The 27,957-nt window shown below is 38.1% G+C and overlaps 1 protein-coding gene across 1 annotated transcript in view; it reads right to left on the bottom strand.

Annotated features, from left to right (window-relative positions):
- Positions 1 to 23,640, bottom strand: part of yes1 (YES proto-oncogene 1, Src family tyrosine kinase) — a 29,795-nt gene extending 6,155 nt beyond the window's left edge. The window contains exons 1-9 of the mRNA XM_041992111.1: positions 23,259 to 23,640; positions 11,182 to 11,469; positions 9,673 to 9,772; positions 8,129 to 8,227; positions 7,369 to 7,472; positions 5,947 to 6,096; positions 4,638 to 4,793; positions 1,877 to 2,056; positions 43 to 119 (exon numbers count right to left, since the gene is read on the bottom strand). Coding sequence (XP_041848045.1) covers positions 43 to 119; positions 1,877 to 2,056; positions 4,638 to 4,793; positions 5,947 to 6,096; positions 7,369 to 7,472; positions 8,129 to 8,227; positions 9,673 to 9,772; positions 11,182 to 11,461 — 1,146 coding nt within the window. The 5' untranslated portion in view covers positions 11,462 to 11,469; positions 23,259 to 23,640. The remainder of the gene's footprint in view (positions 1 to 42; positions 120 to 1,876; positions 2,057 to 4,637; positions 4,794 to 5,946; positions 6,097 to 7,368; positions 7,473 to 8,128; positions 8,228 to 9,672; positions 9,773 to 11,181; positions 11,470 to 23,258) is intronic.
- Between the last annotated feature and the right edge of the window lie 4,317 nt (positions 23,641 to 27,957).

Raw genomic sequence — 27,957 nt, 5'->3', positions numbered from 1 at the left:
CTGCACCTGTGAAAGGAGTTAGACGTGGTGTTTTGATCCTACCTGTGAAGCCATGTCCACCAGCTGAGGCAGCTTCAGACATTTTCCATCTCCCTCTTTCAGAAAATCCAATAAACTACCTGTCAGAGTTAATAAGAGAACGCTGTCAAGCAGATAAAATACATCTGTCTGTGGAGTGTGTGAACACACAAAGTACAGCAGTCAACAATCACAATCATCTGAAACCATGTAAGATTTTCTTTTTTTTAAACTCAAGTTTCCTGTTCATGTTTAATGGTCACAAAGTCTCTTTTATTTGAACTGTTTCTGGAGCTGTAAGGGTTGTAATCTACTTCATTTAGCAGAATTTACGTTAGTAACACATCTCACAGAAAAACAAATAATCTATAATATTTAGTTTCTTATTTAAATGACAACAGGTCAGTAACATGTGGGTCTCTAATAGTGTGGGGTTGCATTAATGCACAAGAAATGGAAAACCTGTACATTTGTGAAACCAGTATGGTTAAATAATATAGAGAGATTTTGGAGAACTGTATGCTGGCATCAAAGAGAGCCCTTGTTTTATTCATTTTTATTTCTTCTATCTAGACCATATGAGTCAAACTCAATGCTTGTGGGCCACATCTGACCTGTGAATGAATTATCTTTGGCCTGCATGATCATATCTATTCACCATTAGAGCTGGTCCAGTGATAAGAGTCCATGCACCACCATAATACTACAAGTCCCACAATGCACCGCCAGTACGTTGGCATGTCAATCATGGGGCCCACAAGTGTGTACCTTGTTCTCCAGCAGCCTGATGGAGCTACTAACTTGTGTCAACTTTCAACAACCCCCCTCCATTTACTCATATTGTAGATAAGAACAAAATGTTGAATAAGAACTAGACTTTATAATGGCAGCCTTATCATCCTTAATCCTTTGACATATGTGCCTTAATAATACAACTAATGAGCATCACAGAGTAAAAACCTTTGAATTTAATTTAATGATCAATGTTGTTTTATAGGCAATAACTTTTAGGCTAGTTGAAGGTTTAATATGTGTAATTAGGTCATTTTAATGAGTTTTTAATAAACATTGAACCAGTCAGGCCCTCAATTTGTTCGAAGTTTTTCCATTTTGGTCCACAGTTTATAAATGCTCACAGGGAGGGGTCATAACAGTACACATGCAAAAACACCCCAACTTTTTAAAGACACAACACTGACATCAAAATCAAAATGAGCGGACAAAGTAAACACTTATTAATCTGTCTTTGTATCTTCCTAAAAATCACTGAGTCTGCTTATATGGAGAAATCAGCAGAACTTACAGATTGTATTTCATGTTTGCCAGTATTTCACAAATCTACACAACAGCTTGTTTGTTGTTTCTTTTTTTTTTTTGTCCCATAAGATTCAATTACACAGTTGTTATTTGCACAGTATAATTCACTATAGCATCAGAGATTCCTCAAGCAATGCTTGGCTGCAGTATAATAAGATCTGAAAACAAGAGACAAGGAAACACACTGATTCTTCATAATGTGCAATTTTTAAAAACATTTTTAAAAAAGTGTGATTTTTTTTTAAATACCAAAATTAATTCACCATCAGCTCTTCTTTTCTTGGAAAAAACTTCAACTTCAACCATCTATTTACATTTCTTACCTCTTCAAAAAGTAAAATGTCTTTTAAAACTATATAGTGAACAAAGATTTGTGACAAATTTTGTTATTTTTTACTTTGTTCACACATTAGTTCCTTAATAAAAAGTCTGCAGCTCAGAAGCTAATGTGCTTTACAAATCTATTAAGAGTGAGACTGTCCCATGAAGTGTGTGTTTGCTTGTCACAAATATCCACGTGGCTTCTTTGAGCAGTTCTTACCTTTGCCCATGAACTCTGTAACAATATAGATGGGCTCTTCAGACACCACCGCATAAAGAGGCACCAGTTTGTCGTGTCTTAGTTTCTTCATGATCTGAGCCTCCTGCAGGAAAGCCTCTGGAGACATGGTGCCTGGCTTCAGGGTCTTGATTGCCACTTTAGTAGTACCATTCCACGTACCTGGAAAAAAAACAGGAAAACGTACAATTAAAGCAAAATTATCAGTATTGCTCAAAATGTTTTAAGAAATAATTTAAGACATTTTCATGATGCAAAAATGAAATATGTAAAAATTTAAAGGCTTTCTGATCCCTCTAAAATGACTTAAGTCAGTGCTAAAATCAGCCATCCTGCTGCTGACCTCTGGCACCGTTCCCATGTGTGAAGTGCAGCTCAAATGAAAAAGAACGTGATGGCTTAAATAATCAGCCACTTCCTGGTTGGGAGCCACTTACTCACGCCCTGCTTACATACAATGAGATCTGCTGCTCCTGTCAGAAGGCTGACCTTGATGAGTGAATCACGCTGAACAAACTCTCCACACACACAAACACAAGCCGAAGGACAAAGTAGGACGATGAGAGCATGTCATAAAAAAGTACAGCATAGCACATCGGCTTGGCAGCACGAGCCAAAATAACCCATCACAAAAAACTAAAAGTCCCACAGCATGTGAGCAGAGGAGACTTCCAGTGAAATGTTGCAACAGACCGAGAAGCCATTGTGAATGAGCAAAGCAGGGAGAGGCATAGAGGGATTCCTGGGATTGTACAGCAGAGGCGTGCATGTTGAGGCTTGCTGCAGGCCAGGCTTAATGAAAGGCTGAGCGATGAAAGATGGGAGTCATGTTCGCTCAAAGGCACCCGTCTCACATGCAGGCCGAAGAAATCAAGCGTAGGAGGTGACCTGTGGTTACTGGGCTCTGTGTGTGTGAGAGAAAGAACCAAGAACAATCAGCAATCAGTATTTACTTCAGTATGTAGGGGCCAGTGTTGCAGGAAGACAAACACTGCTCTCAGGTCACTCACTTGGCTTCATCACAAATGCACCAAACAGCTTACAAACTGTATACTGACTGCTTCGACATTATTTTACATCAAATTTACATTAGTTATACATTATTAAGAGGGAAGCTTTGTCTCTGTGAAAGCCTAAATGGCTGAGTAAGTATATGCTAACAAAGTCATTTGTATTCTTTACTTATTTATAAGTCTTAGTGTCAAACAGCAGCTTAACAGTGTATTCATGTATGCGTGTTGTTGACACATTACAAACACCCTGCATATGAAATGGCTTTTGGAGGGCATGGACTAATCCCAACGTTTCCTGCAGCTCAGCTCAAGATGCTCAGCCTTCAGCAGTTACAATACAGTTTCACCAGATGAAGCCCCCATTTCTACAAAAACAGCAGAATTTTCAAGCATCACTGACTGACTTTGAACTAATGGCATCTTTGACGATTTGAAGCAACGGCAATGAAGCAGCTACATCCACAAATACATGTTTCATGTCATGTGACACCGGCGGCTGCCCCTCATTAAAGCCCAGTTTGCTCTGATTGGTCATAGTCACAAGCCTCAGGATGTGCCGTCCACCATTCCTGAAGTGTGAAAAGCGCTTTTATTTGACATCAATTGGTAAGCTTCATGCAGTGCAGTATAAACCATGCATCTGTTATTGTTCAAGAAGTCCAAGAACAAAAACAATAACAAAACATGCTGCAGCAACGTTGTATAAAAACATTAAAATGAAAATCAGGATTTCGAATTGCCCGAGACAGTGTCTGCAAGGGTTCACCAGTTTCCTCTGCGGTTGACTGCATCCAGCACAGGCTGCGCAGTCGTCTGATCAAACTCAGCTCATTAAGCAAAAAAGAAACACACCAGACAATCGAGATGCAACGTAGAACAACAACATGGACATGTTTTGTTTGTAGATTTAGAAGGAAAAGCACTATGTTGTACACCCCTATGTTTGCAGTCAATCATATTAAAATAATGCAAATAGTCATTTCTTTCAGCTACAAGGAACAAATCAGTATTTGGGGGAACACAGATTTTTTTTTAGCCAAGAATCGGATGCAAACATCTGCCCCTCAAATCTGATGAATTTTCCAAAAAACATGTTAAATCTCACAATGACAAGTGGCTATTAATTAATCTGGAAAAATGTGCTCCTATCAATGAGAAACTGCTACTTCTTATTGTGACAGTCAGGCTAACCATTTCTGGCCAAGTCCAGTTTTTCTGCTAAGTGATGGTTCCTATCTTAAAAATGCACAATGACACCCAGTGAAGTTAGGGTGCTGGCCCGAAAAGCCCAGTCTGCTCTAACTGGTCAGCTGTTCTGCCCTGATGATTGTTCTACATCCATTCTACTTCAATAGATTCAACACTGATGTACATTCCCACAAGCAGGATGAGTTATAAACATTTAAAATCATTTGTCAAGAAATTACTAAATTATAAAACACTATAAAGAAGACCTACAATTTTATTTTTGTGTATTTCTTGTGTCTGTGTGTGGTTGTGTTGGACAAGAAAACAAGAATTATGAATTTGTTTCAGTGGTATTGGATGTGGTTTAGACAGAAATACTCGTCTATCCTGATCCCCTTGTACTTTTGGCAGGATCTGATAGTATTTCCAATACTAATATCGGCTCAACTCTATTCTAATGTAATCAGAAAAAAAAAACATCAAAAGATCTAAAAGCCAGCAGACAAGCTGTATGCTTGAACACGGCACAAGTGGTCTCTTACCCATCCAGACTTCCCCGAAGCAGCCCTGTCCCAGTTTGACTTCCAGTCGAAGGGAATCTCGTGGGATTTCCCAGGCGTCTTTAGCTAGCCCCTGAGTCTGCGGCTTCACCATCGGACACACAGTCGTCAGCCTGTAGCATAAACCGTCCGCATGTTCTACAAAAATGCAACACAGTGGGAGAAAAACCTTAAGTTAGTCTTAATGATCAGCATTGTAATTCACACCACCAACTCAATCCTGACAGAAAACAGACAGCAAACAGCTCAAATTTAGTTTTAAAGTGCTCTTGAGAAATCAGATTTTCTGGCAACTTTATTAGGACGATGTGAACTGTGCTGAATACACAAAAATGTACATTTCAGTAAAAAGCAAGAGGATCAAGGTGCTGTAAACCATTTGTGAAATTCCATGAGTCCTGCACAACAAAAAGGAGAACATGTGAAAAATCAGCTTGTATTAAAACAAAATTCTTTTCTATATAACTTCACACTTACTGATTTCTGTCTGGAGATCAAATCAAACACTTAGAAATGTGAGAGGATGTGTCAATAATTATATGAAAAACAGCCCTGAATGAATTACAGGTCTTTTATGGAAACAAGCTGTGCAGAATGAACAGCAGAGCACCAGAATTTAAATGTTAGTATCCTGTCAAGCATCCTTGTGGTTACAGGATGTTTTCTGCTTGTGTTTATATGCTGTAGTGATGTTACATTTCCTCCTGACTAACCACAGGGGATTTCTTTTCCTGCTTATCAATATTGAGCAGGTTACAACTAGAATGTTTTATTCATTTCTGTCTTGGTTTAGGATTTTTGCTATTCCTGAGCTTTGACTGTGTCACACAAAACCCTGCTTTGGTTCAGACTTATTAAAAAAAAAAAAAAAAAAAAAATTACACTTGTCTAAGCTGCAGATAAAGTTGAAAGTTCAAAAGAAGCAAGATCAGGAACTTGTGTTTTGTGAAACATCTAACTGTCTGGGTGGCTATAACAGTCACCAACGTAGGCTGAGTCAAGTCAGCTGGACTGGGTCTTGAAGATGTTAACTTTCATCCAGAAGAGCTTCTTCAGTTCTGATGAGCTCCTCCCACCATCTCCTTCAGACTTGACTCAACATACGCTGGAGAGCTCAACCTGGATGAATGAGAACCTTCACAGACATAATAATCATGTTTGTCCGAATTTCAGCACCACAGATCATAAAACTGAGACTGCAAAAATGACCAACTAGCTCTGTGCTGCAGGGTCTGTTCAAACTGTAAACAATAATCTGTGAAAGTGCTACCTGTGTGAGTTGGCTGCATACCTGTGTAGTGTTTCACCAGCTTCTGTAGTGTGTCAAACTGGGCTCGTGTTGTGATGTAGTAACCACCGTTATCCAGCTTGCGGATTTTGTAGTGTTTGACGTTGTCTCCCTTCATCTCATCCCAGTCACGTATAGAGAGAGAGTAGGCACCTTTAGAACAATAACCATACAGTTAGATATGTTTCTTCATAAAGGACACTCTTGTCATGTCTGGGCGAGAAAAGACAAACTGCATCCCTTACGAACAACAGTGTAAAACCTCCATTCTAAGGTTCAGGCTAGGGAATGAAATTTGATTTGTTTGAGATCTTCTAGACTAAAACTGAACCTTGCATTCCTGTTGCTGATGTGGCTTCTACTCTTTACTCTCTTCCTCTACATCTGAGATCTATGGGCTCAAGTTATTTGTTTTAAAAGCAGCTAAAAAAACATTTTAAACTTGCTTTTGTCTACGCTTTTTTTCCCCCTCATGTTTCACCTACAAAACAGTGTAAATTCTGTTGCATATAAATGCACATGAAATTGATTTTAACCAGGTTGCCAGCCCTTTTAAGCAGTGGTGGCCAACCTATTTTCCTTGGGGAACCCCTTCATGCAAATACTAAAAAGCCATGGAACCCCTGCCCGACACCATGCTTAAACCATGCTTAGTTTTCATGCTTTATGTTTTCAAAAATGAAATTCTCACCACAAATAATGTATTCTGGCTGAGTTCTGTCCTTTGGAAAAACCAAAGTTAAATTAACAACATATAGCCTTACTTTTTTTTATCTTAAAATAGGGATATTATGTGGACAATAATCACAATGACTGAATCTTCAAAGCCTTGGGGACCCCCTGTGCTCTACCACAGGTTGGGAACCACTGGTCTAAAGCATGTCAAGAAACTCAACATGCCTTGTTGTCTTTATTTCGTACTACACAGGACATGAGGACACAGAATACACCCTTAAACAACAACAACAAACATGGAAGTGGTGCCTGAAAGTGTAGTAAGTTAGGTTGTGCGTTCAGTTCTTTGCTCATCCCGGGAGCTGTACACCATCTATTTGATTGAATAATGCAATATTTGATCGAGTAGTAAATTGTTGCACAATGGAGAAATATTTCAAAATAATTAAAAAAAAGTACTAATGACCATCACTTCTGATATTACCTCCATAAAACTACTAATGTGACTGTAAAGAGGTTATCATCATCATCATCATCATCATCATCATTAATGATAGTTAACATCATCATTAGTATTATTAATAGTTCCAATAACAATAATAATAATAATAATACCAATAATAGTAATAATTATAATCATCCTTACCATCACTACCCTTATCTGTCAGTATCATCATCATAGAAGTATAACTACGTTTCTATGTGGTATTTTTTTTACATTTTTTGGATTGCAGTTCCTCCTAAATTTACCTTTGGTCGTTTCGCTTTCTCGTACCAAGAAAGTACCGCGCTGATTCCCTGGAACCAACAGGAGACGTTCCGCATCTTTGCGGCCCATTTTTCCAAAGTACCATCTGCCGAAAGAGTACAAGTCATGCGTTGATGTAAGATTTTCTTTTTCAGTGCCATAAGGGTAAGTTTCTGATGTGGTGCTTAAATGTTGGACACATAAGATTTGTAGGTTTATTATATATTTGATGTTATTCATGGGATGCTTAACGTCAGGACTATCTTCAGGTGCAGATACATATTTTAAAATCTAATTGAAATAATTTTCCTATCTTATAATCCACCATGCTCTTCACAAAGCAGTGTTTAAAATATGAATTTGTTGCTATATATTAAAAAAGCATTAGCTCCCAGCTGTAAACGATCTTGCTTTTCTTCTTCTATTTCAAGAAGCACCTGCATGTTCAGACATGTTGAACACTAGCTGAGTTTTCTCATCTTACAGGCAATCCTACAGTCAATAACAAGCACTGTTTTTTTTTTGTTTTTTTAAGATATAAGGTATAATATTTGGCTGTTCTTTCCAGTTTTGGATTTTTTTAGTAGAACTGAAATTAATGGCCCTAACCCTAACCAAAACCAGGCAAAAAACAAAAAAGCACAATGACAACAGCCAGGTGCTAATACTGATCAGGGCTCCATTTCTGCCTTAGCATGGTAGGAAATAAGTAAGAAGGAGAATCAACAGAACATTGTTATAGATAAGGATCTGAATTCTTACTCTTCTGCCTGGATGGAGTCGGCTGGGGCCACGTAGTTGCTGGGGATGTAACCTTTCTGTCCAGTGTTGATAGAGCGGGCCTCCCACCAGTCACCTTCCCTGTGGAGGGATGTACATTACTAATAAGAAGCATGTATTACACACAAAAAAAGCAAGCCAAAAAAATCTCACATGAACACTGCTGGTGTTAAAAATATAAAAGGGTTAAAAAATTAATGGGTACATTGTATGATTGCTCTTGGTGATACTGAATAGCTTACATGGTACTTTCCTTTTCAATAACTTATTATGTATTTTACAAAAATTACAATAAATCTGTAAATATTTGTAAAAACACGTACTCATTTTTGTTCCAGTCAGTTTTATCTGATTCTTCGGCTTTTAGGTGTAAAAAATAAATTAATAAATAGTCGTGTGTTAGGAAGCTACTTCATCTTTGAGGCCGACCAAAGAAGCTACTGTACAGATGTTATGGAAATGTGTTTCATGGTAACATAATGAAACAAAAGCAAAGTCTGTCATGAAAATGGGGTGTTTCTGGTAGCTCAGGAACAGTGTCTGGAATCTGGTCTGGCACAGGTTTTTGGTGTGTGTTAATTTGCAGATCTTTTACTTCTTTACACCCAAATTAACCAAAAGGCAAAAACAGACATCTTTAAACTTTACAGCTTCTCCTCTCCACACAGTTTCAAGCTTTCAAAGATGCTGAATTTACAGGAATCTGTAACTATATTTCCTGGTTTACCAAAGAGCAGACGTGCCAGCTTAAATTTAGAGAGGAAAAACTGAAAGGTAGAGAGAATCTGTGTGATGGCATTTCAAAAAACTTTGTTAAATCGGTCCCCTTCCCACCTCGCCGCTGAAAGCAGATGGCATTTTCATCACGGTAAAAGCTGCGTGAGCTTAGACAGTGGTTGGATGTGATGAATGACAAGAACAGGATTTGTGAAGCACTTGGATCTCTGCCTATTTTTCTCAACTGTGTACACGTGGGAAAAAGCTTACGCTGCAGCAGCTCACAGAGAATGAGTTTAAAAATGCAGCTTTCTAGATATATATCTAATTTTACTTTCTGTTAATAGTGTAATGCACTCAATGAAAGTGTTGAGTTTCTTTATAGCTTGCAAGGACATATGTCTCAAATATTATTAATTTAACAAATGAAACCACAAGCAGAACTGTGCTGCTTAAATAGTATCTGAGGAAAGAGCAATGGTTTAATATCAGACATGTCATTAGTGTAATCATGTATTTTATTAAGTGCATGTAAGCGCCACTGCATGGAGCAAATGATGTTTTACACCGTAACCCAAACATGACTCACGAAAACCACATGAAAGATCTGTGCTGAGTGAAAAGCAATGTCAACTTAACAGATGGTCCATTAGAGGAAGCCATTAACTCAGAGATGTCTCAGCCTTAATTTCAGACCTGAATCCAAAGTAGGATTAAACACACATACACACACACACACACAAGCTGAGTGTACACATGACACATAAAGACACAAAACAGTTTTTCCATATCAGAGCATGTGTACTCACGTGTTGTTTATAATCTGAAAGCGATCCCCTTTTTTGAATGACAGATCATCCGATGTCCTCGCTTCATAGTCGTACAACGCGACAAAAAATGTCACTCCACCTAAAAGCAACAAAAACTCACTTTTAGGAAACATCAGCTGTGCAACAAATAAAGGAAAAAAGCATCAACAGCTTCAACCTAAGACAACAAAAGCTCATCACTCACACACACATATATATATATATATATATATATGTGTGTGTGTGTGAGAAAATAACTCACAAGTGATTAAAAGTGCAGAGAGATGATGGGATTGTGACGTATTCATAATGTGGGGAAAATTGAATATCTAGGATTATATATCGCCAGCAGCCTCTCAGGCCAAATATCGTTCCCAGAGAGAGTGAGAAAGAGACTGGGGATGTCCCTCAGTTAGAGTTTACTACACTTCTGAGGCTTGATAGTTTTATGGCAACCAAACTGCTGGACCTCACAAGCTTAAAGGATTTTTTAAGGCTTTTATGGTAGTAGAATTAAATGGAATTCAAGCTTAAGCATGTGACGTGCACCAGCCCACGACAGTCGACGTCAATGTGCAGCTGACTGCATGCTCGCAAGTATGTGTGGTTGGTGGACTGAGCATGCCAGCTATGCATGTGCCTGGAAGACTCTCCATTCAGAAAAACAACATACCAGCAGAGGAACAACATGGGTGCTTGTTTTGAGGAGACTTTGCAGGATTAGGATGTCATCCACATCTCTACAATGCTGTGTAGACTCATTACATGCATATACACAGGAGGTGTCACAACATCTGACAAAAAAGGTAGCACGTAAAGGACTGTGTGTATGCCAGCAGAGCACCTGTCAGTTTATGCACACAGAAAAGCATAAAGAAAGCATGAATTCCCCACTAGGTTAAGATTGGATCAATAGTTAATCTTGGTTGTGCACATTTGCTGCATAATTTACGCCCCCAACCTGGGATAATCCTCATGTCACAAAGACTCATTTTCAATTACAGGCACATCCTTAATCAAAAAAGTTGCACTATTGTTGGCAATAAAAACTTTCAATGAGCATGAAAGGGTGAAGACATTGAATTCAGTGCATGTAATTGCTTGTTTTGGCTTAGGAAGGGTCATGCCTGCTGCGTTGCTTCCCATATTATAGGCCTATTTTGAGTTTCTGTTCAGCCTTGATGTTTTGGCTGAGTCGTTTCAAATGTCTGATTTGCATAACATCTGCTGCTCATAACATCCTGTGCATAATAAATGTTCAGTAGAGTGCTTTCTAAAGTTCTTTTGCACATAACAACAACAGCATGGAAAGCTGAAACACAGCAGTAGAAAATGTCTCTAAAATATCAGCTTGTATTTGGATTTGCAAATTTAGTTCATAACAACACTTTAGTTTAAGGTGACATTCAGGCTTCTTCATCAACTGGAATAAAAAGTTTTATGAATGAATAAAGGAATCAGGTATGTTTGGTGTTGTGTCTTCTGAAAGCTTAAAACCCACAAACTAACCTGTGATCACAGTGGGAAAGGGGCTGCTCACAGCCACTGAGGTGAAGGAGGTGGAGGCGCCGCCAAAGGGCGTCATGACTGAAGATGCTCCACCAAAGGGTGTGAGGGCAGCAACGTGACTATTGTAGTTGTTGTGCGTCTTCATAGCTGGCGAATGACCCATCAGGGTGGGGTCAGGCCCGTAGTGACCCTGGTGAGCACTGACTGGTGTGGCATTTGAGTTGTCAGGTCGGTACTTCAGCGCCGGACCCTTGTCCTCTTTACTCCTGACGCAACCCATCGTCAAGCCTGCAGGAGAAGGGAGGAAAGATGAGAATCAAATGACAGTATAGGGTTGCATATGCTTTGATCTAGCCACTCAGTCTGCTCTCATAAATCTGACTCATGCTATTAATGACTCGCATGTCAGAAGCAGAAGTTTGGAGTTATGGGTTGGGCTCAACTGTTTTACTTTAATTTTTGGGAAAAGACTAGATAAGACACAATTCTGGCTTAAATTATTAATATAGTATTGCTTTGATATAAACTAAAACATTTTTTAAGTCAGCTCAATAAAGACATGAATCAAATGAGACCATGATTTACAATTCACAGAGAAAAAAACTGCTAGAAATACGAGGTGTTCAGTCAGTACGTTTACATGACACTAGAACAAACTAACTTTCACAACGTCTTGACGTAAATCAAACTTCTTAAAAGCTTGATCAGCTAAGACACTCAGAAACCATGGAAGACAACTACTCCATAAATGAATATGCTCAGCAAGACTCAAACTAGCCTTAGTACTCTGCTCATGCTCCACAGTTTCCATCCAGTACATCAAAAAAGGAAGATATATTGTTCTTTCCTTTGTCAGAAAAATAAACAGAAAATCTTTCTCATATTGTGGTTGCTTCAAGCATTTCCACATTGTCCCTCCACTCTAATAAAATCCTGGGACAAAGGAGACCAATCCTGTCACCTGGTCAAAATGAACTTCAACTAGTTCAGCTAAATTGTGTAAAGATACTGACTGCTTAGAAAGTGATGTGTTTATATTGGACTCACTGAAGACAGAAGCACAACTTAGCTGATACATTATTGAAGCAAGTCTCAAGCTTTGATTCAGGTTTATGCTCAAGCTGAATGTCTGGAAAAAAAAAGACTGCAATCTAGAAAGTATACACCATGCCCACTTCTGACACTAGAAGGGAAAAAAAACCTTTGGTGATAAGAGCCGGTGCCCTGTCCAGTTTGCTGAAATTCAAGTACTTCGCAACATAAAATTTAAGTTTTAAAGTAAACAAAAAAAAGAAACAATTCTTTGTTTCCACAACAGCATATCCTAAAAAAGATCTGTGTTGTGTGCATCTTGTCGTCAGGTCAAGTTACAGACGTCTGTAAAATTTTGGACTGGACCAATGGTCCATCCTCCAGGCATGCAGACTGTAACTTGAACCAGGAGAATAAGCGCCAGCCCGATATCTGTGTGCAGTCTGCTCCCACGTCAGTCACGCAGAAAAGTATCCGGTAATAGATGAGAGCATTTAGTGTATGTGTGTGTGTCGTCATGAGCTGCTCTGTTTACTCATTTTTCTGTCACCTTTGGCCTCGTTGTCAAATTATTTCTGTGTGGTCTGCTTGTATCAGCGCTGAGACTGCTCCTCTTTCAGTGACTCATATCCTGGCCTTTGAAAAACGTTACAACAGAGTTTCAAGTTCCAGTAAGTGACAGGCCACACTGTAAAAAATGAGACTGGTGCAGCTCGGGTAGGATGCAGGAAAGTGAGGAAAAGTGGTCTAAACAGTCTGTGCCTATCTAATAAACAAATAAAGAAAGAACAATTTTATAAAATAAATTTAACTTTCATGAACAGAATAAAATTCATGCTTTTGGTGGGTGAATATTAACTTATATAGGTTCAATTTATGGCTAGATCATGGCTGGATAAGTATATATCTAAACAGAGTCAGATATATAGATCGTCAGAGAGACATTTATCTTTTTCTTTTTAAGTAAAAATTATTTTTAAAAATTCAGTTTAGTGTCTCCTAGCATTGAAGCTTCTCAGTTGTTCCCTTTTTTCATCATTACTTTGGATTTGGAAAATATTTTTAACTTGTTTAAAAAAGATATTTCACATTTATACCTTATAGTCCATCTGCCGGTTATTTTGTTTAATAAACAAATAAGGTTGTTACTGAGCTGGAGTTACAAAATTCAGTGGAGCAATCAACATCCGAATCTTTAGTGTTAAGGCTTCCTAAAGCAATCATACATTTGCAGGTGAGCCAGCTTACAGTGTTTGCATGGATGAGTAACAGCTGACCGCAATTGTGAGCTGGAATAACCATCAGCTGTATAAACATTCAGCGTATAAAATTTCAGCTTGTTAAGACAACAGTGTAATTACTGTTGTGGGTTTTGTCGTTTGAAAACTGCATTTCTTCAAAATCCCAATAATGAAGAAGCCCTGTGACTCAATTTAAGGCTACTTCAAAACAAATTCAGTTATTAAAATCTGAGGCTGCACCAGTCCAGAGCTTTGCACTTTACCATAAATGTATTAAAGATGAGTTGACTTCAGCATTAGCAGGTGAGGCTGCAGCTTTGGTGTCTACTTGTGTGGGCTCTGAGGTCAACAGAGATACTTAATAAAGACTGCAGATTAGGCTGAAATAGGTTTCTCAAGCATTTGGAGATGGTTGGAAACAAAACAAAAAACATTTCGGTGAAAGAGGTGGTAAAGAAAAAAACGTCGCTTTGCCTTTTTGTTTAGGCTTCTGCTCAGAAATTGCATTCCCCTAAAGAAATGAGTATATCACTGCAATAGCAAGGTCTTTTTGAATACTTTTGGAGTCAGAATAAAGGGAACCCTTTGTGAGATTTGTTAAGATGTGTAAAAATCTGTATATGTTTTACTTGTGAGGAATAAATTATTATGGCACAAAGCATAAACTAAAAAGGTTTCAGGCTTGCCTAAAAAAAACAAACCAAAAAACAAAGAGCGCTTTCAGGACGATTAGAAACATCTATTAAAACACTGCAGCTATAACTGCTGGTTAAAATGTAAATCTAACCTTAAATCATCTGAAGGGAACCTGCTTTGTAAAAACATAAGAAGGGCTAGGGGGTGGCACTGGTGACAATGGTGTCAGTAGTGACCCAAATCCTCCAGATCCTCAGGTAAGGTTAGCAAGCAGCACAAAGAAAAGTTTTAGGCTCAGAATATATTTGTGGCTTGAACATGACAGTGGTGACACAAGCTGCTCAATCTGTAATATGTCCTGTTTCATGTCTTTTACCAGCAAATCTGGTCTATCACACAGCGGCTGTAAAGAGAAAACACAATGCCGATTCAGAGGCGCGCTTGCAGTGTGATACACAGATGGTAGCAAAATCAAAACAAAACCCATGTGCACATAGTTTAAGCACACAAAGCAGAATTAAAACAAGACTCAGAAATTTACTGAATAACACAAACCTCACCAGTCTGATGCTGGTTTCAGAGCTTGAAAGAGATTAAGTAGAGAAGACAGAGGACAGAATGGAGCTTGGAAGAAAGAACCACCAAAAGGACGCAACTCAAACAGCAATGTTTTTATTTATTTTTTGTTTGTTGTTTTTAATACCAACTTAACAAAGACACATGATACGTGAGCAGGGAAAGCACATGGAGACAAGACAAGACAAGACAAAGCTATCTATGATGACAACTAAGAAAGGAAAAAGAGACAACAAATTAAAGCTGCATGTGAATCTGAGGTGTGAGCAGGACACTGTAAGACCTGTAGTTAAGCTCGCTAGTAAAACCCTCTACCCCCGCAACAGCACAGTACAGCAGCAGCTTTCCTTAAAGGTGAACAACAGGAATCCTTTCAACTCAGCTGACCAGAAATCCAGCTAACAATCACCAACAAACAAAAAAAACACTATCCTGATAGGTGCCAACGACGCATCTCTGAGTTTACATGTATGACATAGTTAGATAGACTTCTCACAATAAAACAGAGTAGAATGAGATCTGATTTGGAGGCAACAGACACAAAGAGATTAATTTAAAAAAAAGCTGGATAGCAAACAGCTAAACAGTAATCCCTAAGATTAAAATAAAATGCAGGAGCTTATGAGTTTAAGTGTTTTTATTCATTATTATATAGTTGTTCTCAGTCACTCACTATCAGACACATTTAAATGTTTTTATGTTACAAGTCCAACAAGTAATAATATATTTATGTCATGCTAATAGAATAAGACCATTTTAATAAAATCACTGGTCTGCATCATGCTCATGAGTAAATGAACTAGTTCAGACAACTAGCACTGGATAACCTCTAACAGCCAGTGACAATAGCATGAGAGCTGCGTGGGCATGGCAGCGCAACTTAGCCTGGCAATTTGTTGAAAATTGTTAAAATGCAGTGAGACAAAGAACTGCTTTGACAGTCTGAATTCACTTTAGCTGCTGGAAAGAGAAACGAGTCTGGTATAAAAACCTTCTCAGTTATGTAGCACATATTATTTTATTTGCCTCTGTGTGCCTGAAATCTGAAATATGTTTTTGAATGTTTAAACAGGCTAATGCTTTAGTTTGATAAGCTTGAATGAGGTTAAGAAGGGTTTTAAAAAATTTTTTTCAAGTGGAAAATGATAGAGAAAAAAAAAAGACAGGGTGGAAAAAAGAGTTCTTTTAAAGATTTGTCCAGGTATTTTACATTATTTTTACAGGCCTCTACATCCTTAAATACTCATTAGACTATTAAACATTAATGCAATTCCTAGAACGTTCAGTGCAAAAACGGCAATATTATGAGAGTACAAACTATTTAAAGATGCACATTAGGATTTATTCCATCTGAAGTTACATTTTTCATGATTTATTAACAGTTAACCGACCCAGTGATTCAGTGAAAACGCAGCTATTACACCAATCACATTAAAGGAGATGTTACTTTCCATCACATGTACATAGTTTGAACTTCCTTCCCCCTCCTATATCATGATGCAGCTCTCTGTAGACCATTGGAGCAGAGACCAACATACATGTCACTGTCACCTTTAACCCTTTCGTGTCACACCTGTCAGCCTCAGCATTGTTCCAAATGTCTTTCTGACACTAAAGCCATCGTGACAGCTGAACTGACAGAAAACAGTAACAGAGAGGTTTAAAGATAATAGCAAATGTTCAAATAATCTGCTCTAACTAGGAATTCAATACATCGGGATTACACCTATACTCCAACTGACCACCAAATGATCCAACTGCGCATAACATTCACTGTAAATGGAGTTTCTGTTTTTGGAAAAAGCTAACAAAACCTGAAGAAAAAAAGTTAAAACACTTTGATTCAGTCAGGATCTCCATTCCATCTCTACAGCAGTATTGCAGGCTACGTTACCTCTGGCTGTGACGCCCATATAGCGACTTTTTAAAAAAAAAAAAGTGACTAGTGACAAATCTAGTGACTTTTTCTGGTATTATTGGAGACTTTTGGAGACTAACATGTGAACGTAGTTTATTTTTCTCAATGAGGAACGGGTGCTCCCCCGTCCAAAAGCAATCAGAACAGGCTTGGTCCTCACGCAGCAACTTCCAGCTGCATTCAGAGCAGGAGTAACTGGAAATCTGACTACTAATGGCAGCTTATGTTTGACTAAATGTGCATCAACTGTGCATCAAACGGAATTTTCAAGGAAATGGGCAACAATAAGACTTCTCGAGTAGTCTCAGTTTTCAAAGAGAGCTTCCAAAGTCAACAGTGTGGCACGTAAGCCAGCTAGAAGTGATGACAAGCAGCGAGGGAGGAGAAAAGCTCTTAAACAGGAGGAGACAACACCGTAAATCAGGAGCAATCTGTCAGTGATTAAGCTTTACTGTGTCATTAATCGTTCATATTAAAATGGTTTAAGTTACACTGTAAAGGTTTCTAGATTTTTATAGTTTGCATTGTATTTTTTATTTTATCTTCTATTAAATAAAGTCCTGAAGTTTGTAAAGTTTTTCCTTTTATTATTACTTTTGTTTCTGGGAGCTTTTATACACAAAAACTCCCTCTCCAATCACTTTTTATGTGCATGTACCATGAATGAAAATTTTCAGCAAATTTATCTTGTTTCTTTGTTTCTAAACAGCTCAGTTGTGTTTGAATCAGCAGCCTTGTCAAGATTTGGACTGCTGAATCTGACTGGGACAGATGTTTTGCTCTTGAAATGGTAAAGAAAAGATCCCAAGCCTGATATGGACTATCAAACCAGCTTTGTGGCCACGTCTCACTTGAAATGCCAAGATGAGACCTGGAGGAATCATATCATAAAGATAGCAGATTACTGTTAAAAAACAAACTAAGATGGCATGTTTTTGTGGACGTTCATAATCTTCAGAAGAAAAAGCTGTTATACAAACAGATTTCTGTCCCATTAAAAAAAAAAAATCAGACCAGAAGAGGGGTTTTAGTTTCCTCTTGTCAGCTCCATCTACTTTCTATTGCACAAAAAGGGAAGTATCTTGTGATGCTCCCCCGCAGTGTGTGTGTCACTTACACTCCCCCTCATACACCCCTATACACATGCATGCGACATTGTAAATTTACTGAACAATACAATGGAGCTCAAAAGCCCAACATTCAATAAAAAAGTGCTCCAATTTGATATTCAAATCAACCAGACGCCTTAACACATTTACAATAACAGATGGTGCGACCAGGCTGTTGGATCATCCCAGTAACCTGCATAACAGCTAGTATACACAGGTATGACAATGGTGTGACAAACCACCATTGTCTTATTCTAGTGTAACAAGTCTGGCTTAAACAACTCCCCAGGAAACCAGTTACAGGCAGATCACGATGTCCTCTCTCAGATAGCTTCCCAAATGAGGCTTTTACATACACAATGAGATTAGCTGAAAGAAATGTGCCATTCCTCTGGTGGCTCAAAGGGTGCACAGTGGATTGTGGCTCAAGCTCATTCAGGGATGTGGGTCGTGGATCTGATTTAATTGAACCTCTGAACAACAATTCCAAAATTTACTCAACCGTGAAAGGAATAAATCCTAAAAAAAATGTTTGTGTGCCCTCTTGTTTGTGGTGTTTTTCCCATAATCTCTCTATTAATTAGTATATTTAGCACATGAAATAAATATATACATAACTGTATCTGAATTACCGTCATTGTCATGAATGTTAACACTCCACTAAATATTAAACACACATTTATGAGTAATCTTACCCACACACAAGAGAATAGAAAAGACACTGTTTGTTCAAACAAACGCTGGAGCCAGACCCCATCTGAGGACGCGTGAAGCTCTGTGCCAGACTGCCAGTGATGCCGTGTCAGATTAAGAAGACAGAGGCTGTTACTTCCCACAGGGCTGAACAACAATGCTACAGCACCACAGGCGGGAAGCTTTTCTGTAGCTGGCACCAACATCCAGGACACTGTGTGTTATCATTTCAAACCGTCTGACATACACTTTCACAACTGAGAAAAATCTACTAGCTACCCCATCAAATTCTAGTTAATTCCCACAACCCAGTTATAACGTTGTAGTCACTGATTTGTGATTGTGTCCAAAGATCTGGCAGGTTTTTTTAAGGTAGACTTGGGGAGAAAAGGCAAACATCTTTTAAGGAAAAAATGTGGCCTTATTTCTGTTAATACAAGCTTTGAGGTCTCAATATCCACTGCATGTGATAGATATTAAAACTCTTCTCCCTTCTCCTCACAAAAACCCCACCCAACCCTGCTGATACATCATATTGAACTACTGAGCCACTAAAAATCACCTGGGTATAAATTCCCTCACAGTGGCAGCTCTGGTCACACAATTAAGTTGCACAATCAGAGCTAAGTTGAGAAACGGTCATAGGAAATATCGGTCCAAAGCTTCAATGTTTCATCAATCTATTACTGAAGCATTGGGATCCATTTCTTCATTAAGACATTGGTCATTCCTGCATTCTCATTTGGCTCAGAGTTTGTGAACAAACAACTAAATCTACTTAATTTTATCTTAGGTAAAACTGTTAAGTAGAAACGTTTGGACAACACAGTTGTTCATTTATTTAACAGCATCTGTCTAATTTCATCTGAACAGCTGATCGGGAGTCAAATTATCTCACCTCTCCTTTGTGCTTTAGTCAAAAAGGTCAAACTTTTAATCAGATCTGCATGAATGGGATAGTTCTCACAAGACAACAACTTGATCAGTTATTATCTGATTAACACAAAGCTGTGCATGTCTGAGCGTGAAAACATAAACATGAAAATTTAGTTCATTTCAGCTTTCAATTCAGTTGTATTTCTATATCGCCAATTCATGACAAAGCCATCTCAAAGCATTAATAAACACAGTTCAATTCAATCCAGTTCATTGTCATTATAATCCAATTAAAACAAATACAACTGAATCTAATTTCTAGTAACTGTGTGATGTTTTGTACTAGAGAATGTTTGCACAGCTAAGTCAAATAAACTTATGCACGCGGTGTATATGAGATATTTGTTTAATGTATTCTGCAAAATGAATGATGACTCAGCATTACCTATGTAGGAAATCTGATAAGATGTAACTTTGCTTCTTCAACCTTCTGCCTCACAGTCATTGCAACAAATCTGTGTGGCAACTTATAATTTTAACAACTGCACATGCAGACGCCTCAGCATAAAAACAGAGGCTGCTTTTTCCTGATTAAAAAAAGGCCCATTTATGCTCCTTTTACATAGGTACGTCCATTTTAAAAATCACTGCCCTCATACTTTCATACGTCTCTTATGTTAGCATAGCTGCTAGACAAGGAATCCACCAGAGGGCAGTGCAGAGGTCACCCCTAAGTTCTGACGAATTTCAGACAATAACAAACCTGGTGTTCATTCTCAGAAAGAGACATAAAAAGAGGCAGTGCAGTGGGCGACAGTGGTCTGTGCGAGCATTAAATACTTTGCAGTTTTTTCTTCTGTATTACTTTCACTGATTGCACATTAGCTATACTGTCCAACACTCTCCCCGTGGTTTCCGGTGACTCTGCTCTGTTTGCTTTTACATTATGCATGTAAAAAAATGCAGAAGACAGACAGATGGCTGAAAAAACGTGTGTTTTCTTTGGACAAAGAAACTAAACTTAATAATCATAGTCCCTGACTTTTACAATTACATTAGGTCAAATTTTGTCTGTGGCTTTTAGATTTGTTAATGTCACTTCATTCTGTTGTTTGAGAATAATAAAACTTTGGAAGAAGGAAAACCACATGCTCTAAATCGTGCATTCTGTAGTCTTTTTCCAGAAGGGTTACATGCAAAAAAAAACAAAAAAAAAACAAGAAACCTGACCTTTTGGAGCTTGCACAGCCGTGGTATTCAGTGCAGAGAATCTCTGAATGAGCCACAGTTCATTGTGAAGATGTAAACGTGGATATGGCAGGATCATTTCTACAGTGTGTGTGCATGCAGATTAACACTAGCTGCTTCATATGTGTGTTGTCTCCCAAAGGTGGCATTTATGCAAAAATACTGTGCAATAAGTGCTGCTGGCTGATATTTCAAATTGTGCAACAAAAATTAACAAAAAAACAAACAAAACTGAGGAAATTTTTTGTTTCTTGTGCTTAACTTTTACTGAACTGGAATGTGATGACCCTTGAACCCAGGAGCATTTAGGTAATTCGTCTTTAATAGTTACATTTTTAGTTTTCTAGTTCTTAGCATTAATTATACCCACTACGTACTGCTGAATCAATTAATCACATTACAAGATTCCATTTTTTTTATATCTTTTTAACGCCACCAATATACATGTGGTATATATGAAATGTTTCAGTGTGTGTATGTTTATCAGCAAAGGTTCATTAACACCATTCTCTACAAGATTACAGATAATTCATTTCATTGTTCTTCACCTGTCATATCACACATATTACACAACTGAGCTCACTGAAATGCTTTCAAGCAAACCTGAAACCTGTGCCTATTTAAATAGCGATATAGTCTAAATAACTGATTGCATTAAAGATTTTCCTGTAACCTCAGCAGACCTGCTGATGTCCCGCTTGCTGCTCTGCAGACAGTCGACTGTGTGAAGAAGGCTAAATGTTCCATGTCAGACAGAATGGGTAACAGAGCTGATCGCAAGAGCTCAGGATGGATGTCAGGCTATATGAACTGAGAGCTGTCACTTGCTTTGTTATCACCCAGGATGCATGAGAATACCAGCTGAGAAGAGCAACTGAGATTTGATTTGATTATAAGCAAATAATAAGCACGTAACTTCCTCTTGTAAAAAGCAAACCTAGCTGTTTAGTGCAGGTGGTGACAAAGCACTTTCCCTATTTAGTTTAGTCTAATGAGAAGATTAAATAATATGGACTTTCTGGTATGAATTTACTACTCTTGTGGCCATATGGAAAATCAGACAGCCTGTTTCATGTGTACATCTGCCCACACAGAGGAATCAAACTCAGTAAGTTGTCCTTCAATCAGGCTTTGGACATTTAGATTTACAAAAGTAGTAGTCTGAGCAAATGATCTTGGGTGTATTCCCACCTGCAGTTAAGAGTTGTCCACTTTTCATCAAGTCAACAATTTTTCCCTAAATCAATGTCAGGTGGAAAAGGGAAATTCTTGCTTTATAAGTGTCCTAAATGATTCTGAGAGTTTTTAACATGGTTGAGGCTAAATAGCAACACCTCAAGTCTGCAGCCAAGACTATTAAAGATAAAACCAGTACAGAAACCTGAAACCTACATTGCTAAGGAAGCCATTACCAAAACATTACACAGAACTCTCCATGGCACATTCTCTGGGGCACAGCTCAGTCTTATCTTCAGGGCAGGCTGCCATCTCTGCCAGTCACAGTGAGTGGAGGAGACCAGTAAAGGGGGGAGGAGAGGAACTTCCTTCCGAATCCATTCATGCTATTGAGGCCACCTGCTGTGCCTGTTAAAAGACTTGGAGTGAGACTGGGAAAAGAAAGAGCCATCTACAAGCTATAAGAAAGAAGAGTCCCCCCCCTGCAACTGCATTCCCCAAAGTGGTGGGATATGTGAAATCTGACCAAAATTCTCATATTTGTTTAGTTCATCAGCATGTGAGCATGTTGCGTTATGATGCTGGCCTTCCCCTTCACTGCAACAAAAGACCGGAAACTTCTAATCAGCAAACTGTAATGATGATGTAAAGTCGCTTTCATGCCATGAGGACACCCGAAGAGTATGTGAAGATCCTCCATGCCCCCAGTTAAATCCAAGACCCCTGAACCCCGGCCAACACCACCTGTCAGTGCTCTTCACTCCTCTGCCAACAGTCCTCTCCATTCCAGTTGCGTGTGTCTCTCTGTGTGTGTGAAGGAGACACAACTGTCTGGCCAACTGGGGCTGTACTAACAGAGGGATTACCATGGAGGGGGATTACTGTGCCACTGGAGTATACAAGCACACCAATAGATCCAGGGACAGAATATATAACTACTTCCACACAACAATACAGTCCTAACATCTGTATTTTACACCTTCTCATGCACAAACTGTTGGAAGAGTTTAAATCAGAGAGGTAGAGTTGCATCTTTGTAAAAAAAAAAAAAAAAAAAGCATGCAGAAACTGATTTAGGTGCTTCTTAAATTACACAAACGTCCTTTGGGCAATTCTCGAGTGTATTGCAATGAAAGGCCTACTACAGCTGAGGCCTCCAGCAGCTGATTGTACTATGAGAAAATAGAAACTGGGTGAGGCAGAGAGAAGAATCTAAGTGGTTAAACTCATAATGTGAGAAGACTTCAAACAGAAAGTCTAAGTGAGGTTTTAAGGCAACACAAACGTGGTTAGATCTGTTATTTTACACACAGTCTGTTTGTGGAGCTTTGTGGTGTGTTCCAGGTCAGTTTGAGAGCTTCTCCCATTGTTGTGCTCTTCCATCGAGTAATTTAATACAATAATCCCAAAGCTCAAGTCCTGCGGTTTAAAATGAAACCGGCTTCTACTACCATGTAATACACGGAAGAAACTCCCCTGATCCTATTCCAACTTTCACAAAGTGTCACAACACCACAAGGCCCAGCTCACTTCCATGACAAAATGTGACTTTTTGTGACGAGCATTTCTTACCTTAAAACCAACCTCAGCAGTGTTGCACTTCGGCTACATGCGTCCTGTGATCTTTTCTTCTTATTCCCCTCCACGTTTTTGTTTCCCGTCGACAATCCAAGTGGGAAGCGCCGACACAAGCAGTCTCTAATGTGGAATCTCAGTCTTCCGTCTGTCCCATACCGATTAACTACTTCACCAGCCCAGAGTCCTTCACTGGGATCCTTTCTATTTCTTCAAAGAGAGGACACGCCGCCTGGACACAAACACGGCTAAATACAGCGGTGTAACCGCAAAACAAAACAGTTAAATTATTTTAAATCCTGCTGATGGGTCAGTGTTGTCTCCCGAAAAAGGCACACAACAATAGCTGGACTAGTACGGAGGAGTCGACGAGGCCAAAGAAGGAATCATGCGGCGTTCACTGGCTCACATCACACTCGGAATATCCAGCTTTTATGGGTCCCAACGCTTTGTCTTGATTAGTTATCTTTATTACGCCTCCAATAATCTTGATTAAAAAAAAATCAAGGACTGGATGAAAGTTTGAAAATTAAACCTAATAGCTTTGAAGCATCATGTTATTCTCAATAGTAAAATTTATCTATTTATTTGTTTATTTATTGTTTGTTATTGTAATAACAATAATTTTACTTTAAATTCTAAGTGGGGCTCAATATGAAAAATATGACAGCAGGCATATAATTTTGTGTCTGCAGCTGTCCAGTATAGCTTTCAAATAGATAGATTTAATCAGTCTATATATATATATATATATATATACACATATATATATGTATATATATATATATATATATATATATATATATATATATATATATATATATATATATATATATATATATATGTAGAGAGAGAGAGAGGGGGGGGGGGGGGGTATCTGACTGTGTTGCTTGAATTCCATTTGAAAACTAATGTACATTTATCAAATTTTTACAAAGCTCAAGATGATATCATCAAATTATTTTTTCTATTTCACCAACTATTCTGAACCTAAAAATAATCAAATTACAATACTATCAAGCTAAGAGGAGAATAATCCCAATATCAAGAGAAAAAGAAGACTGCAATGCTTCATCTCTACCATAACAACCAGTCCATTTCTGTTTGTCAAAACAGTTGCCATCTAAATTTTTATAGAACAAATAACCAGTAAGTTATCTAACAGTTTCAGTTGTGGAAATTACTTTGCACATTTGTCTTTTATAATGTTGTGAAGCATCTTAGAGGATGAATTGAAGTGAGCTATGTAAGAATAATTAGCACAAACATGATTTGCTCAGATTTAACAAATACCACGATGAATGTTTGTGTGTGTGTGTGTGTGTGTGTGTGTGTGTGTGTGTGTGTGTGTGTGTGTGTGTGTGTGTGTGTGTGTGTGTGTGTGTGTGTGATTAGCCTTTTGGGTCTTTGTTGTCTTGATTTTTGCTCCATTTAAATTATTACGGGTGTGTTCCCTTATTTCCGACCGTACTTGAAGTTTACATCATGTCCTAAAGGGTTTTCCCGTGTGCCCAATATGGCCGACATCCCTGTGTCTCACTGTGGTGAAACTCCATCATCTGCTAACAGATCAAATCAATAAAGTTGTTCATATATGTTTTAATTAATCCATTTCTGAAGAAGTAATGCCTTTAAAATGGATAATTGAGGCATAAAATGTACAGAAACATTATTTCATGCTATATAACCTTTGAACCCAAATGCTTATGTGAAGGCGTTTGGCGCCCTCTAGGTTTTCGATTAGCTAATCGCTATGCTTGTATGTGCATTTTGAAAACTACCTACAGCACCATATATATATATATATATATATATATATATATATATATATATATATATATATATATATATATATATATATATATATATAAAAGTAGCTATTTAGTTTTGGAGGATTAGCTAGAATCATGTTTACAAGCTAATGCAGCTGCATTTAACTTGTATGGCCAATGTTTACATCTGTGCAGGTTCAGCATTTATTTTGAGACATCACAGTGAGAGTGAGGTATTTTTAAGTCTACTGCTGACCCCTGCTGACTATAAATGTGCTGCAAGATGTCTGACAAAGTTTCAGAATAATATCAAACACATGTGTGCACACAAGTCCAGACAGGCAAAAAATATCCACAGTTTCCTTTAAAGCCAACACAATGTGCGTTAGTCTGCACTTCTGTTCCTCATCTCTGTGTTAACAATGCTAAACTCAAGGCTCACTCACTGGTTACACAGGGCTTCTGATTGTGTTTTACAGTTTTTGTGAAAATAGGCAGAATTATAGTTAAAACCTGTTTATAAGACAATTGTGATGCAGTATATAATCGAGCAGAAAGATAAAAAAATAATACAAGTACTTTAACATTATTTTTTACCCTATTTCTGATTCAAAATAGTGACGTTGAAACTAAAATTTTGGGTTTTTAAAAACAACCAATGATGGCATGTTTACCTGTGTTACATCAAATTTTCTTCTCTGTATATGCTTGGGGACTGGGGAGAACAGTGAATAGATTTTTCCCTTTGCTGCTTGGTTGGATATCAGTGTCATAACAGCCCAAGTGTGTCCTATTTCACATTTTGCAGTTAATCAAACGTCACTGTTGTCTGGACCTCCCACAACAGAATCATGTCTGACACCTGATACCTCAAAGAAAGAAGCTGTTCTTTAATATTTTTCATCTCTGACTCTTTAGTTCAGAAATTTCTCAATGTTCTGAGAATCTTTTCTTCATATTATACACCTTAGACAACAAACCCTTCTTACAACATTTTACAGTGGTGTTTCTTCACCATATTTGTTTCTAAAAGAATAAAAAAGCATCTCTGTTGGGCTCTTTTTTTCATGTTACTGACCTGTTGCCAATTAACCAAATTCTTTGCGAGATTACAAAATGTGCAGTTACAATGAACAAAATTAGAAAAATAATGCATTTTCCTTTTTTTTTAGTAACATAATTTATTTTAGTAAAATAGAAAGTGTTCCACCTCTTTAGGCCCCTCAATAAAATGATGAGAGATATGTAGTCACTTATGATGGCAAGAAGTCCTATGTGTAGAAGGTGAGAAGAACTGGTCTTTACCCTTTAGCCTCGTATTAAAATTATATAGTTAGGACTATTTGCAAATGGGAAGAGCATATTTGTCCTTTCTTTCCATACAAATTTTCCATCAGAAAACTTCCAAATTATAATTTATTTGACTTAAAGAAAATTTTGTCCACAAAGAAAAACATATCCACACAACTGTATTTGTTTTCTTTATCTTCAAGAACATAGACTGGAGCCTTTATGCTTCTGTTTTCCCCGATTCCCTGGCGGGGATGGTGATGTTGAAGTCTCAGTAGACTCAACAAGTTTTCTCCTCATGATGGCGCCATTTGCTCAGGTTACTGAGCCGAATCTTTACCTGCTTTTCAAGGCCTAAAATTAGTAATCAGCTCCTGTTCACATATGTGAGCTTTAAGTTGTGCTCTTCGCAGGAATCAGGTCCCATGAAAAGAATTTGTGGATAGGCCCCCTCTGGCAGTGACTGGCTCTGTTCGTCATATTGCGTCAGCCTAAACAAAGTGCTGACGTGAATCTCTCTCCTGATGGGCAAACTCTTCAATTGGTCGTGAAGCTATATGATTCAGTGCTATACGTTGTTGAAAAATAAATAAATAAATAAAAGATGCTGATCTCATGTAGGTGAATATTATCAGCCCCCAATACAGGTCGATTACATCAGTCATGTTTGAAGTCTTCACAATTTACATGAAGTTTAATAAATCCGTCACATTCACTTGGATATCTGAGGTTTTAATGACAAGTTCAACTGATTAAAGTTTCAACCCGTTTAACTATAGAATTAGCAAACATATAGCTGAGAAGAAATAAACATTTGTGAGGTTTGACCTCTTGTTAAAATCCTGGAAATTAGACGGGGAATAAGGCCCCGCGCATGCGTTTTGGTTAATTGACAGTCATACAACAGTGTTTGCAAGCCTTTTTTCTGGTTTTTCGTTATAACATATCAAGCAGCTCATTTAAACATAGACACAATTTTTTGAACAGCGATGGAAAAATGGCTGAATCGTCTATAAACCCACGTAGGCTGATATCTCTCAGAACCGACATCCTATGCGTCACCAGCCCAGTATTCAGATCAGATTACGCTTCTCGTTAATTTCAACAATCTAACGGTAGGTCGAGACCTTAGTGTCATTATTGCACGACCATAAAAGCCATCTCCTCGTTATCCAACGTGCAGTTATTGGAAATTATTAGAAAAACAATGACTGTAAAGTCTGGAAGCTGCAATTTGAGACATTTGATTCAGCACCGGACAGCTCCCCCGGCTCTGCAGAGGCCTTGAACTTGGCCAGAGGAAGTCACAACCACTTCCATCAAAAAACCCACCCAGTCACATGAAACCAGTTGCAGCCACAGCACGGACGGCCATTTCAAACCTCAGTTATGATCATCAAAGTATAATTAAACCAACTGATGACATGATAAAAAAAAGAGGTAATGAAAAATGGGTGCAAGTGGTCATCACAAGGCAAGCTCGTGAATTCACGCATTCAATAAATAAATAAATAAACAAAATAAAAAAAAGAAAGAAAGAAAAAAGAAAGAAAGAAAGAAAGTTTAGGAGTAAACTTAAATCTTGGGGGGTGAGAGGGGTGAGGGTGAGTCTGGCGGATGCGTCGATGAGGAAG

Source organism: Melanotaenia boesemani, chromosome 8, assembly GCF_017639745.1.
Source record: "Melanotaenia boesemani isolate fMelBoe1 chromosome 8, fMelBoe1.pri, whole genome shotgun sequence".
NCBI classification, from domain to species: Eukaryota; Metazoa; Chordata; class Actinopteri; order Atheriniformes; family Melanotaeniidae; genus Melanotaenia; species Melanotaenia boesemani.
Note: the sequence above shows the minus strand (reverse complement) of the source record. Positions and strands in the feature narration are given on the sequence as shown.